This window comes from Lycium ferocissimum, chromosome 10 (genome assembly GCF_029784015.1).
Source record: "Lycium ferocissimum isolate CSIRO_LF1 chromosome 10, AGI_CSIRO_Lferr_CH_V1, whole genome shotgun sequence".
Taxonomy (NCBI): Eukaryota; Viridiplantae; Streptophyta; class Magnoliopsida; order Solanales; family Solanaceae; genus Lycium; species Lycium ferocissimum.
The window spans coordinates 28,464,159-28,480,374 of record NC_081351.1 but is presented as its reverse complement, the minus strand read 5'-3'; the positions used below and the strand labels follow the sequence as shown (position 1 = coordinate 28,480,374).

Sequence of the window (16,216 nt, the reverse complement as noted above, 5' to 3'; positions counted from 1 at the left end):
CATCCTTGTGTTGATGGTTAATGCTGCTGTTAGTTCATATCTAGTGGTAACAATCTATTCAGATGAGCATTATGCCAGATGCTAAATAGAAGAGAATTTCAAAGTGCAGATATTTGCAGGGGTAACATATGCTATATATTAAGCCATTAAGCATCCTGAAAAAGAAGTTAAAAAGCTGTATGATAGGTGGTAATTATCTTGTATGGTACGGGGATAATCGACATGCTCCGATCATTAGACTAATCTTTGACTTTATCAAACACAAGGAACTGGAGGTAGCATTATATGGATGTCTAGGCATAATGCTTGTTGCTTATTGAGTTACACCACTATTAGGAAGCGTCTAGAGTAAATGGATCGACAACTAAAAAATAAGATATTTAATCTACTCCCAAAGTCACATTTTATATTGATAGTGTTAACTAGACTAAGAGTTAGCAAGTTAGTATGGTTGAGTTAAAATGATAAGTATGATTAAGTGAGTTAGTTAGTTAGTTGAGCATTGTATATATACTAGAGCTAAGTCATTGTAAGTTTTAAGTTGACAAAAAGATATTTTGATCCAAATGTAAAATTCTCTCTCTATAACTAACTTCCTTCTCTCTATAACTAACTTCCTTCTCCTCCAAGTTAACTTCCTAGTTTCTTCTTCTTTTGATCAATCAAACCTCCATTAATGGAGCTTTCATTATATCAGAGCAGTGGTTAATAACCGAAGCTCAATCGCTGCAAATCGAGTAGAAGAAAGCACAATACTAGCAGGTGCACATAGGATTCAATCAATACGATTGAATTCAAACACTGTGATATCGAAAGCTAGAGTTTGGAGCTTCAAAATACTCTCTAATGGCGGTTGAAAATACAACAAACAATGAAAATACAACAAACAATGCAACTACGACTGAAACTGGAGCTACGATTGCACATGGAAACAATGCAACTGCTTCAAATGCAAATACAATGAATTCTGGTAACAATCGAATTATATATCATAATCATCCTTTATATTTGCAACCAAATGATACTCCTGGTAGTACTCTAATCACATTACAACTAACTGGCTCTGAAAATTCTGCCTTATGGAGTCGATCTATGAAGATTGGATTACTAGGCAAGAGTAAAATGGGATTTGTAGATGAAAGATATCCTATGAGCATGTTTGCACCTGAATTGCATGATTTGTGGGAAAAATGTAATGCTGTAGTGTTATCATGGATAATGAGTCTTTGTTAGGCCAGGATTACTAAGTACTGTTGTGTATGCCTCTAGTGCACACAAGGTGTGCTGTGAATTGAAGGAAAGGTTTGACAAAATAAATGGATCACATGTGTTTCAATCGCACAAGGAAATCCACACACTTACTCGGGGTACTCGGTATCTCGATTACTTTTCAAGGTTAAGTGATACGTGGATGAAGTTGATGCTATCATACCTTGTCTGGTCGTCCATGTCCAGAGTCCGGGCAATTCCATGAGTACTTTGAGTATCAAAGGTTATTACAGTTTCTTATGGGTCTAAATGAATCTTATACTCAGTCTAGGAGTCAGATTCTAATGATGGATCCAACTCCTAGTGTGAACAAAGCCTATTCTCTAATTGTGGATGAGGAGAGTCAAAAGAGTCTAGCTAGTAGTAATAATTGTGGATACATGCCAGGAAGAATGGATAGTGCAGCTATGTACAGCAACAAGGGTGTAGTGGACTGTACTCCTATGTATGCCAACAATAATGTAATGGAGAGTGTTGCCATGTACAGAAACAAAAATTTCACTAACAATTTTTCCAACAAGGCATCAAGCAGTGGTGTGAACTCATTTAAACAACGAAGAGATGTGCTAAAGTGTGAACATTGTGGTTGTAAAAAGGTCACTCAAGAGTGAATGCTATAAGATAGTAGGATATCCACCCAATTTCAAGTCAAAGAAGAAAAGTGGAAATGTTGCAGGATCTGGGGTATACTCTAACTATGCAGGGTCTAGTGAAGCAGTTGAGCAAGTAGTGGCAAGGCAACTCAAAGGGAAAGCACCAGCAATGCATAATGAACAACAAAGGTCACCAGCTGGACCAGCATCATTCTTCACTAGGGAGCAGTATCAGCAAATTCTCCACATGCTAGCTCAAGGAAAGGAAGAAGGCACTGAAAGTGAAGGTCCTTTGAGGTCGCCGGCAGGGTAGTGTTCTTATTGCCTTACTAGCTAAGTATGTCAATAGAGAATGGATTGTGGATACCGGTGCAACACATCATAATACTCATCACTGAAATGTTAACTAATATCACACTAGCACGAACGGACAAGAATAAAGTTCACTTGCCAACAGGTGGTGTAATTAACGTGTATCACACTGATGTGCACATGTACTTAAGAATCAAGATATATCTAATGTTTTGTATCTTCCCGATTTTAAGTTCAATCGCTATCGTTGTCAAAACTCACAAAGGAACTACAATGTTTAGTAGCTTTCTTCTCGACTTCGTATTTTCCGGGACCTTTACGGTGGTCGGTGATGGGGATTGGTAAGGAGGATCATGGACTCTACATCATCAAGGAAGGAAGTCAACATCAAGCTCAAACATCAACCATACCTAAGTGTGTAAACACAGTCATCCTACCTGGAGATAGTACTCTATGGCATAGAAGATTAGGTCATGCTCCTATAGATATAATAAAACAAAGATGAGTCACTTAGTAGTTAATCTTCCCCATTGTACAAGGTGTGCCTAGCTAAGCGGGAAAAATTACCTTTTGGTGAGTAAACATGAGTCTAAGTGTCCTTTTAGTGGTTCATTGTGACATTTAGGGACCTTTCAGGGTACCTACATATAATGGTAAGAAGTATTTTGTAACAGTGGTTGATGATTACTCTAGATACACTTGGATATTCTTGATTGCTTCTAAAGCTGAAACTATAGTAGTTATGAGGAACTTTCTGCTCCAAGTTCAAAATTTATTTTCTTCACCAGTAAAAGTTTTAAGAACAGATAATGGGAGTGAATTCTTTAGCACAGAGTTTACAGCTATAATCACCAACCTTGGCATTCTTCATCGAGTACATGTGTATATACTCTCAAAGAAATGGTATTGTTGAGAGAAAACACGAACCATACTCCAAGTTGCCGATCTCTCGATTTCAAGTCTGCAGCTCTATTGAAATTTTGGGGTGAATGTGTCTCCACAGCAGTCTATATCATAAATAGACTGCCCTCCAAGGTGATAAAGTTCAAATCTCCCTTTGAAATGTTGTACCTACATCCTTCTGACTTGTCACATCTTAAAGTGTTTGGTTGCCTATGTTATGCTGCAAGTCCTACTCACTTGGACAAGTTCTCTTCAAGAGCTGTACCCTCGTTTGTTTATGGGTACTCCACTACTCAAAAGGGATATGTTCTCGTATGATATTCATTCTAAAACATTTCTAGTCAACGTAAATGTTATATTTCAAGAAGCATCGTTTTTCCCTTCAAGGACTTGTCTCCTTCCAACAATCCTGTATTTCCAGTATTAGATGTGCTTACTCCTTCATCTAGTCTTGAGTGTCTCAATCTATCTATTGATCAAGAAGCAGCTGAGTCACCACAAGTTGGTATACAACCTGGTGTTGGTGGTCCTACTATTGCAGCATGTCCTGAGGAAGTAGAATTACAGATGCATGGTGATACTACAAATAATACACCTGAGGTTCCAGTTGGTTCTCCTCAAGAGAGTCCTGCTGGTCATGTTGACACCCAATTTTGTCCCGCTTTCCCTAGATACTTATTTTTTTTTTTTTTTAGTGTTTTGGCATTTTTTTTCAAAATTTATTATTTACATTTACTATAATTATTAACTCTTATTAATACCGGCATGTCATTATCCTGTCATGGCCACTACGGTCATCATTTTTATTTTGTTACTATTATTACTACTTTATTATTATTATTATTATTATTATTATTATTATTATTATTATTATTATTATTATTATTATTATTATTATTATTATTAGTTGTTATTATTATTACTACCAGTATTATTATCATTCGCATTTTTCATCAATTCATCATTTTTACCAGCTCATGAACACGCATCGCATTTATCTTCGTGTAATTTAATAATAGCGTTTATTTACTGTCGACTTTCAAAATATTATTGCACGACCATTATGACGTCATATAATTCTATTAGGTAATGTTTTAACACGCGCTAGTATATAATTAACTGAAAATAGGTCTTCACTTAAAGAAGCCCAAATTATTTCTTTCATTCATTAACCTCAAATCTAGAAATTAACGCTTAATATTTTTGGACCAGCCCATATTTCAGTCCATACCCGGATGAACCAACCCAGTCAATTATCTAAACCTACCCAGCCCACCACCCTCACCTGACCCGGTTCGTTTTAAAAAAAAAGGAAATGAAACCAGTAGGGTTTCATTTCCCCTTCATCCGCCTCCTTTTCTCTCTCTTTTCCATCTTTCTCCTCTTTCGGCTCTCTCTCTCTCCTCGGCCAAAAATGGCAAATTAATGTGAACCCCTTTCACTCCCACAGTCCTTGCATGGTTGATTTGGGAAAAAGGAATTAATGCTCTGTCATGAGTTTAACGTTGAAGAGGCGTTCATCTCCTGCCTTGTTTTGTTTCGATTTGAAGCTTTAATGAGCTTTTGTCCGCTTGTAAGCTCAAATCTGTGCTTTATTTCATTTCGAGTACAGATCTTAATGAATTTTGTCCATTTCCTTTCTTTTTCTGATCGAATAGGTTAGGATACATACAAAATCTGACGAGTTGACCGAGAGAATCCCGCCCAAATTTTAAAACCCAGCAAAACCCTAGTTGATTCCTATAAATAATCTTTTTCTTGAGTCATTTGAGGAGGGGTTTTTTTTAGCCGCACAAAATTCCTCTAAAAAAAAAAAAAAAAAGAGTTCGGAAATAGCAAAAATTCCTCCAAAAAGAGTTCTTCTAGCCGTTCCAAAATCCCTGCAAAATATTTAGCAATCACAATATAGTTTAATATCGATTTGAAAATACTACACGTTTTATTCTCTTTTCGCTGCTTCGGGTTCGAGGGGATACTAACTCGGAGAATTCGAAGTGTTTCGAGGTATATCGGAAGCTAGAGCCCCACTTCGCTGCACCCGAAGAAGGCCAGTGAACTTTCCCCATTTTATGTATCTGCAGTATTTTACGTGTTTAATCTAATTTGTGTTTGCGTGCTAGCTAACATCTGTGTTGGTGTTCATTTAGATGAGTTTAATCTTCGTTCGTGTAGCGTCGCATCAATTAATGATATAGTTAGTTTAAAAATCACACCTGTTAGATTCATTCATTCATTTGTCCAACGTGTTAGAATATAGTCATGTAAATTGCCGGTTCAGGATATATTATGTGCTATTTTTATTCAGTTGTGCTTAGTAGTTTCAAGCATGTTCACATATATTACTTGGTAGGTTTTAAGCTCGGTTTAAGTTCCTTTGTATGGTTTAGTTGATAGTTAGTATTTAATAATTTTAGGGCAGTCCCAAGCATGCCTTGGTTTTGATTTCATCCCTGTTGAGGTAGTACTGTTCTGTTAGGCTGAGATTCATGCTTTAAGGATTCATGCGATCTAGATATGTGACAGTTGTATATATTGCTGCATTAGTTGCTTTATACATGGTTAACTTGTGGCAAATGTTCAGTTAAATGGATAATAAGCTCACTAAAGGTTAATATAAGATTCTGTTCTTTATTTGAATCTGATGTACTATAAAAGAGGCGGGTAAGAATTTGTTTTATTTTTGGACCTATATTAGCATCATGTTAGGGGGTGGCCATGTGCTTGTTTTGTTCGAAGTATATGAATTGAGTTTGCCTTTGCTAGCTTTGTTTCAAATTTCTTCTTTGTCTGAATATCATTCATCCTGCATATTACCTTTGAGTTAAGGTCTAGTATGCTCACTGTTTGGATTAAGTAAATGACATGTTCCCTTGTTTGGATCTGTGCATTAGCCGAGTGAAATCATAATCATATCTCGTACACTGTTTAAGATTGATTTGGAGCATTTTCCTCTAGTCCATGGTTGACCAATATACTAGTACGAGTATCTACAAACCCATGATATGTGATATTTCTCCCTTTAAAATGGTAACGCTTATTGAAGTTGGTTCTTAAGATAAAAGAATGGTCCAAGAGTAGTCTTTAAGCTTGTTGTCATGTCTACTGTCAAATGTACTCATATTTCCGCGTTAGTGTCATATCTTTATATTGTTTGAAACTTAGTAGTACCTATCTTTGGTTTCTAGTTGTCTTTATATGTGTATTGGTGGTATAGTATGGCTACTTTTAGGTTCAAAACGAGACCTATATGTGCATATAAGAGTTGAGTTAAAAGGCACTGGTTTGGGTGTTCGTAAGGGCCAGTTCTTTTCATATAAAGTTTTTTGCCTATTCACTATCATTCTAGACGAGTTAGTTCAACTATTAAATATTGATAAATTTGGAAAAGCGATTCGAATCGAAACGTCTTCACTATGCTATAGGAAACCTTATAAATGTGATGTTATTTTCTTATATGACTGCCCATTGCAAGTATACTGTGTGATTATGAAGGTGGATATATGAGATGGACTTAAATATACATAGCGTATACATAATCTTTGATCTATGTTGAAATTTTATCTTTGCATGTTCGATCTTATTCTTTTGGATTATATACTAATCCTTTTCATTTCATCTCTTGCATGACCATCGCATACGAGTCCGAGGGACTCGTTCTTCTTCCGCATTCGGTCTTGGGCCAAGGCCCAACGAAACAGTGAATTCTCCCTCCGTTCGGCCCGGTCGTATAAAGAAACAGAAAGGAACGGAAATTCCGGGCCAAGGCCCAATAGCGTGAACCGATTATCAACTCTCAAAATAGGGGCCGCGCCATTCTCAACGATGAGATCGTTCACAAGAAAGCCCAAAAATGGGCTAAGCCCACCTCATTGCATTTTTTTCACATCTCTATTTTATGTCGTGCATTAAACTTATGTTATGTGACTAACTTTTTATTTTGTTTTATTTTCTTAATTTAGGTGAACCTTAGCGAATTTAGTGGGTTAGCTTTAGTGTAATGGGTAGCAAATTTAAGAGAGAAACTCAATTAATACCATAAGTTCCATTTTCTTCTTTTTACATTAAAGTTATTTATAGTATCTTAATATTTACTTTCAGAACAATTGATTTTTAAAATAGTATATTTTGAATCAAAGGAATTACGTTTTATTTATTACTATCTTAGAAAATTAAAACATCACTAACATACAAATATTAATCCAAGTATATTTTATAAACGTTTTAGATTAATTCGATTATACATATTTTGAGCCGAACATAGTTAAATAAAGTTAAAGAAAGAGATAAAGAAAATTCATGCCATTTTCACCACATTTTAAAGAAAATAACCCTAGGCATTTCTACATCACCCCATTGATATGATGTAAATTTTATCTAAAGTTCACACTTGCTGGAAAGCTATTATTATAGGCAAATTATTATATATTTTTTCAAATCTTATTCCGGATAGCATTATTATATTTTTCATTTAAGACCTTAGCAATGTCCTTAAGTTCTATTTAGCATTTAAAATCTACGTTTACGCAAATTACTATATTTTTTTCTACAAGTCAGCTTAAATAGCATTATAATATTTTCCTTTAAAATCTTAATAATATTTACAAGTTATTTTCTTAAGATTTAAGCACCATATTTAGCCTTAAATAATTAACCTAAATTCGGCCGGTAAACCGTAGTCAAAGGATTCTAAAGGATGCCTAACCCCTTCCCTTTAGGATAATTAGAACCCTTACCTAGAATTAAGATTTGAGCAGACCTTTAACGAGGTTTAGTTAGCTTTACCTTAGTTAATAATTAGGTGCCCTAATTCACCTTAAAGTTAATTAGGTGGCGACTCCTTAAAACAAAGCAATTTAGGAATCTCCAATATGTTGTACTATAATTTAGCCCGTTTAAATGGGGTATCACAGGTCACACTTTAGCTCCTCTTGATACTAGAAAATCAGCCAGACCAAGCAAGCAACCTACTTGGATGCAAGATTATATTGTTCATGCACCTAAGTCCAGTGCAAACATCCTATGGCTCAAAAAGATGTCTCTTATGAGCATTTGAACCCTTCTTACAGACTTGCCTTGTCCGTCTATACAAGTCTCTCGCAGCCATCATCCTTTAAAGAATTATGCGAACAGATCCTAGGTGGATTGAAGCAATGAAAGTGGAGATTGCTGCCTTAGAAGATAATCAGACATGGTCTTTGGTGGATTTACCTCCTGGTCATAAGGCCATTGGGTGTAGGTGGATTTACAAGGTCAAATACAAGTCTAATGGAGAGGTTGAAAGATTTAAGGCCAGGTTAGTTGCCAAGGGCTATAGTCAAAGAGAAGGCTTGGACTATGGTGACACCTTCTCTCCTGTGGCCAAGATGGTGACTGTTAGAACCATAGTGGCCATTGCTGCTTCTAGACAGTGGTATATCTATCAAATGGATGTGCATAATGCATTTCTGAATGGGGATCTGATTGAAGATGTGTATATGAGGATTCCTGATGGGTTTGCAAGGCAGGGGGAGTCTCATAAGGTTTGCAAACTCAACAAGTCCCTTTATGGACTGAAACAGGCTCCTAGGCAATGGAACTTAAAAATCACTGAGGCCTTAGTCAACATGGGATTTCAGCAAAGCCATTATGATTACTCCTATTCACAAGGAGGGAGCGTGCTGATACCGTGATAGTACTAGTCTATGTAGATGATCTATTGATCACAAAAGCAACAATCAACAACTTCGTGTACAACAAGAAAAGCATTATAAAGCATACATTCAAGATGAAGGATCTTGGAGAACTTAAGTTCTTCTTGGGTATTGAATTTGCAAGGTCTAGCAAGGAATAGTGATGTGCCAAAGAAAGTATGCTTTGAGTTGATAGTGAGGTGGGCTAGGAGGAGTCAAACCGGTAGGAACACCACTTGAGTTCAACCAAAAGCTTACTTGACAAGATGACAAATGGAATCAAGACAAAGAAGCAACTCGAGAACAAGACTAACAAAGATACAACGAGAACAAAACTAGAATGGAGGATAAAGTTCTTGGAGATCCGAGACCATATCAAAGGCTGGTTGGAAGGCTGTTGTATCTTACAATGACCAGACCAGATTTAGCATTTGCAGTTCAAGTCCTAAGCCAATATATGCACACACCTAAACAGTCTCATTGGGAGGCAGCACTCAGAGTAGTGAAGTATATCAAAGAAGCACCAGGTCTTGGACTGTTGATGCCATCAGGAACCACAAATGAGCTAGTTGCATATTGTGACTCTGATTGGGGTGGATGCTTGGAATCTAGGAGATCAGTAACTGGATATCTAGTAAAGTTGGGTGAAGCCTTGATTTCTTGGAAGTCAAAAAAACAAGAAACTGTATCAAAGAGTTTCTGCGAAGCAGAATTCGAAGCATGGCCTCATGTGCGGCGAAGTAACTTGGCTAGTTTGAATACTAAAAGAGCTAGGAGTTCAAATTGATCTACCGTGTCAATGATATGTGACAAGAAAGCCGCAATTCGATTGCGGCTAATCCCATCTTTCATGAAAGGACAAAGCATATTGACATTGATTGTCACTTTGTGAGAGAAAAAATTACTCGAGGAATGTCTTTGAAGACGAACATATACACACAAGGAGCAACCAGCGCACTGTTCACTAAGAGTCTTGGAAAAGCTCGGCATCGTATCCGCTAGGCAAACTAGAGTCAAGAACCCGTTTCAACCATCAACTTGAGGAGGAGTGTTAACTAGACTAAGAGTTAGCAAGTTAGTATGGTTGAGTTAAAATGATAAGTATGATTAAGTGAGTTAGTTAGTTAGTTGAGCATTGTATATATACTAGAGCTAAGTCATTATAAGTTTTAAGTTGACAAAAAGATATTTTGATCCAAATGTAAAATTCTCTCTCTATAACTAACTTCCTTCTCCTACAAGTTAACTTCCTTGTTTCTTCTTCTTTTGACCAATCAAACCTCCATTAATGGAGCTTTCAGATAGTGTCTTCTTCTTTTTTACATTGACACAACTTAATTCCTTTTTCCTTCTTAAATAATTGAAGACCATTATCTTGAAAATTTCATAAACTCTTAAAAGTTACAAAGAGATCAAGACATCAAATAATTTGAGAAGGAATCAACTCTAAGTGCTGAAGTGATCAAGAGACATTCTTCATTAATATCAACTCTAAATGCGGCTGGATACTTCATGACAATAAAATACTTTAAAAAGATCCAAACAATCATTCGCTCGAGATATGCCACTTTGGCCCTCGATTGAAGAAACAAGAAAAATGTGATCAACATAATTCTTCCGGAGATCAACCCAAAATGATGTTGTGTTGGCCGATCGTCTTGGAGATCAAATATATCACAAGAAGGTCAACATCATCCTAATTAGTTCGAGAAAGACGTTACTTCAACCCTCGAATCACATAAAATTTTGCAGAAAAGAATCAAGGAAATACATAAATTCATCAATAAAATTATTTTTCATAAAACAATAATAATAATTGAAGACCCACCAAGTGTCCACTTGATCATACATTATGAAGTGCAGAAACCAAGTACAATATTTAAAAAAGGTTATCCCAAATCTAAAGCAATGCCCCAAGAGATTATTCTTCTTGGTCTTAGGCCCATGTGAGATTAAGCAAAGGTCCATACCATACCCACATAGAAAAAAAAGTGTAGAATTATTGGGTCCATTTACATGATTTTCATTAATTGAGTGATTGAAAGCATTTTAATATGGTCAAATCTGCCCCACATGTTCCCCATCAAACCGCACCTATAGCATGTAGTAGAGGAATAACATTCTCCTGAATTTGCGGTCAATATATTCAACATTTTTCTTTAACCTACTTTTGCCTCATGAGTCCAACTTTTGCCTCATGAGTCCATGTGCATATTGTTCTGGTCAGAAATTAGAAAATTAATTTTGTATTTTTTATTTCATTGAAGGTATTATTGTTTTGGAGATAAGTGGCTGTACTTATGAAAAGCACATTAATTTGGTTTCATTTTTCCATTTATATTTGCGTTCAATCTACTCCAATAATTATTTTGGTGGGTCGTCTAGTATTTAAATAGAAATGAAAATTCGTATGGAACTTATATATGCAAAATTATGTGATTGGGATAAGAACTAAATACGAATTGGCAGCTCGTAACCTTTTTTTTTTGACAATTTGAGTTGACTGATCGTACAATTAACTTGTCCCCTTCTCTTCAATTCACGTGTATAAATGTTGGTGTTTCAAAACATATTTTGCAAGTGCTTGAAAGAATTCAAATATTCAATGGTGTCTTATATTAGTGTCGACAATCTATCTGCATTTCTAGTTCCGTTCATTGTTGAACATAAATAGCATTTTGACCTTAATTCCTCTTGATATATCTCATTCTAGACCACTCCGGCTTTAGCGATTGAATCATAAAGTTACTTGTCTGTTCAAACTTTTCTGTACATTCTAAATCGATCCTCCTGATTTATCTCACGACTAACAAAATATATTTCAACTATTCTCTAATCTTGGAAAACTACTATTTTCTAAATTTAAGGACAAAAATGAAAATTTAAAGCAGGTACCCAAATTGTAATGTTTGTGAGATTTCGAAAGATGGTAAGGTGTATATTCTCATGTTAGGTGAGATGTACAGCCAACAGTACATGTCTGCTGCATATTCATTGAATTAGGCCATATTAAGTCATAACCTTAATATCTTATAATATCAATCTGTGCCCGACCAATGACGGCTGCAGAGAGAGTACTAGCTAGATTAATTATCAGAATTACCGTAAAAAAAAAAAAAAAAAAAAAAAGTAATAAAGAATCTGAACTTTGCTGTTTGTAACTTTGTATTATCTAATAGAATTAATTATAGAATCAAACTCTACTGATTGAGAAGAAAGCTTCCAAGGAGTTTGAATTATTGGAGAGGTTGAATATGTTGGGTAAAGCAGTTTAAAGATACCCTTAACATGATGCGATATTGTTAATTTTGGACCAAATCTGTACGATTTTTTCGAAAGGCCTCATACCATTAAGAGTTTTCATACGCCTATTATGTAGATTTTTTTTTTATGAAACTTTATACGCACATCCAACAAAATAGAAATATGGCATGCATTTACCCTCTCGATCGGTTTAGCCATCGGTTTGTGGTGGAAAGTCACGGAGAGAGCAGATTCTGCCACAAAGTCCCCTCCATTGACAAGGCTGGACTGATCCTTGGTGAAGCCAACTTATTACTGATTGATCAACGACAATCGATCTCACATGCAATGGGCGCAACTTCAGGCGCGGGAACGTACGATTTTGGTTCTCTTGGAAACTATGCAGTGGTAATTCATTCTTTTTCGAGGTTGTTAAGACATCTATCTATTCTTGGTTAATTCTCCTGTAACAAGAGTTATCAGGAGAGTATAGGCATGCATATTAAACCTTTGAGACACTCTATGAACGCAAGTGCAAGACTTACCTATTATCACTACTTGGTGAAATAGGTTGATCTTTTAAAATCAATTCTCCATCTGTTAGAGGTTGTAACGATTCAAATGATCCCACTATATTAATCCTCTGTCTTTCCCTTTTAGTCATGATCACCATTTTATTGTACTGTACTATGCCTAAAATTGAAAAGTTTGTCGAAAATGTTTTTCCATATAGGCTACTACAGTATTAAATTAAAAAAATGAAGAAGTTTATGTGGATTCTTTGTCAGCTTCTAGTTTGGAGGCTTCTTTACTATTATCACGTGTGTGCTCCAATTGTGCACTATTAGAATAGATTAGATGTTTAAGCCATGAAAAATTGAAATATTTTAAAAAAGAAACTGTGAAAATCGGACTTTAATCACTTTGAGAAAGTTATCTTTTGTGGACTACCTACTTTTTCTTCAATGACATAAAGAACGTAAGGGGAATGAACCTAATTCTTTGTCGACAAACTGATTAATTGGTATGAATTAGACAACATGGTCAATGTTAATCTCATTTTCACGGGTCGTACAATATTGACGAAATTTCTGAAAATAAATAGAATTGGCAGTCATTTACTAGTCAGCCTTTGTGACTCTTGTAAAAGCAATATTATTATAAATTTAAGTTATATGTACGGACAATACATGTATTTTACATTATCCGTGCTTAATGTGTGTGATAGCAATCTAGTCAATATTTTTATCAGATTATTAATTGATGCTTATTATAGAGATTTTCATGTAATTGTCTTATAAGTAATTTGATTGTGTAAATAATTTTTGCACTTTTAATGTGTAGAACTTAATTATATTATTAAATCAGCATGGATATAATCGAATGAGAATAACTGAAGGATAATAATATTATTTGGATTTTGAAGAGGAAACGCAGCATGAGTTCTCTTCATTATTTTAATTCGCATCTATCCATTCTTTTGACAAAAGTGGAGCTAATGCATGAATAATTATTATTTTCAACATGGAGTCTTGCCATTAACATATGCGTCAAATGTATACAAGTAGCTAGCTATGCCTATAATTTATAACTACAATTACAAAACAAGAGATATCACAAGAGGCAAAGTTCAGTTTGTCTTGATGATGAATTAAATAAGCTAACTACAATTAAAACACTGAAGTATACATTAATTGAGGTACATAAAAAGGGAAAAAGAGATGCCTTCTAAATGAAGATAAGTGTGTGCTTGGGGAGGGGGGGGGGCGTGGGGGTTATGCAAGAAAGAAAGTTTTGAGTTTGATACAAACTGCTAAAATGCTTTATATGATTATTAATTAAATAACAACATAATTAGTTAAGAAATCTTCGAAGCTATATATTGGGGGTAGGGGCGGAATCAGTAAGGGTCGAGGGAGTTCGGAAGTTACATTATTTATGTATGGTTAAAATTATTTTTATGTATATATAGTAGATGTTGAACCCTCTTTGGCTTATTCATGTGTTCAATTCTTCATATTTTGAACCCCCTAGTGAAAATTCTGGCTCCGCCACTAATTGAGGGCACAGACAAAATAATCTATTTAAATGAAGTTGTGATAGGTACTCCACTTGTTTCTTGTTTTTATTTTGTTATTTGCTTGCTTTAACCATGTTTTCCATTAATTCATAGACTCAGCACTTATATATATTCCGGCCATCGTTTTGCATTATTCTCTGGAGATAACGGGAAAATAATAATTTAAGTCATATATATCGGTAGTATAATTTTTTTCATATTATTAATGAATTTTAACTAGTGATAGCAAGTTACTTTTTAAAATTTTGTTAAATTGGGGGTGGGGTTTTTTTTTCATTTTTTATAATTTTTTAATAAAAGTAAAATATATGAAATTGATTTTTTTTTGTTGGGGGGGTGGGGGGGGGGGGGGGTAGATAGGGGAGGGCGTGGGGGTGGGGGGACCGAAATTTTTCTATTATTTATAAATTTTTTATAAGTAATATTTATGAAAATTGAAATTTGGGAGGGGGTCGTGGAGGAGGGGTGGGGGCGGGGGTAAGAATTTTTTTTTCCATTTTTTATAAAACTTTTATAAAAGTAAAATATTTGAAATTGATTTTGGGAGGGGGGGGGGGGGGGGTGGGGGTAAGAAATTTTTTTTTAAATTTTTATTAATTTTTTTAAAAGTAAAATATTTTAAATTGAAATTTGTGGGGTGGGGCGGTCATGGAGGGGTGTGGTGGGGGTAAGAATTTTTTTTTCCATTTTTTATAAAATTTTATAAAGGTAAAATATATGAAATTGAATTTTTTTTTGGGGGGAGGGTATGGTGGGGGTGGGGGTAGGGATCGGAGTGGGAGGTAAGAAAAAAATTTCTTTCTTTTTTATAAGCTTTTTATAAAAGAAAATAAAATATATGAAATAAAAAAAAATGTGTGGAGTGGGGAGCATGGCGGGGTGGGTGGTGGGGTAAGGGTTGGGGGTAAGTAAGAAAGAAATTTCTTATTTTCAAAATGAGTTGTTATTGGGTCTAGTGTGTTCTTATATGGATACCCATATTTTACCCATATTTGCCCATATTTTTAGGGAAAAACGACTTAATAATACTACTTAAGACTCTATATTACAAAACATAAAAATATTTTTTTCTTATTTACAAAACATACCAACAAAATTACAAGTAATACCAAATAGAATACCAGATTTGGACTTAATGAGATACCCACGATTTTGGGCATTTTTTAAGGAAAAGAATCTGATTTTAAATGTGGACTTAATTATAGGATAGTTACCAATCAACTTCTTCTCCTTTTTCAAAAGATTCTTCTCTCTCTCTCCCCTCTATGATAGACACACTTCTAGACCTAAAATTCATCTTCTCTCATAATATGAATTTTCAAACCAATATTACAAAATATTTTTTTATTACTGACATGTGTATTAATTGTATATAAAAATTGATTTGTATTGTTTTGAGATATGTGTGATCATTGTGTGTTTGAAATCTGTATAAATGTTGAAAACTAGTATATGTATGAAATGTGTATGAAATCAGCTATATACTATCATTTTTTAGATATATGTGGCATAGTGTGTATGGAATGCAAAAAAAATTCGATATAAATTAATCTAAAAAATGTTGAAAATTATACGGGTATGGAATGTGGTTTGTATCAATCAAAAAACTTAATATACATATATACTTTCTCATAATCTATATGTACTTTGATTAGATTTTATACAATTTATATGTACTTTATCATAATCAAAATATACAGACAATTTTTATACATCTTTCATATATAAAAATTATATTTAATTTATACATTTATACATATTGCATACAAAAATTTACACTAATTTATTTTCTGGTGTATGAACTTTGTATGGAATCTGGTTTGCATCAATTACAAATTTATTATACATATTTTCTCAAAATTTATACATACTTTGATTATATTTTATACAATTTATATGCACTTTATCATAATCAAAATACACATAATTTTAATACATATTTCATATACAAAAATTATAACAAATTTATATTATACATATTGCATATAAAAATTATACATATATGTTTTTCGATGTATATAAAAACTACCTATTAGTATTGACTTTTTGAATAAAAGTTGAAGAAAATTAGAGAACAATATCTCTTAATTTTGAATGGAGAGATAAAAGTGGATGAAATAAGGGAGCATGGAGAAAATCAGTCACAA

General features: G+C 34.3%; 1 protein-coding gene across 1 annotated transcript; it reads left to right on the top strand.

The window, feature by feature from the left end:
- The first annotated feature begins 9,086 nt into the window (after positions 1-9,086).
- Positions 9,087-9,533, top strand: LOC132034773 (secreted RxLR effector protein 161-like). The gene has a single exon (XM_059425134.1). The coding sequence runs from the start codon at positions 9,087-9,089 to the stop codon at positions 9,531-9,533; it is 447 nt and encodes a 148-aa protein (XP_059281117.1).
- Positions 9,534-16,216: the final 6,683 nt, after the last annotated feature.

What these genes read in the sequence shown, in the direction of transcription:
- LOC132034773 (XM_059425134.1), top strand. Translation starts at nt 9,087, where the DNA reads ATGGAGGATAAAGTTCTTGGAGATCCGAGACCATATCAAAGGCTGGTT.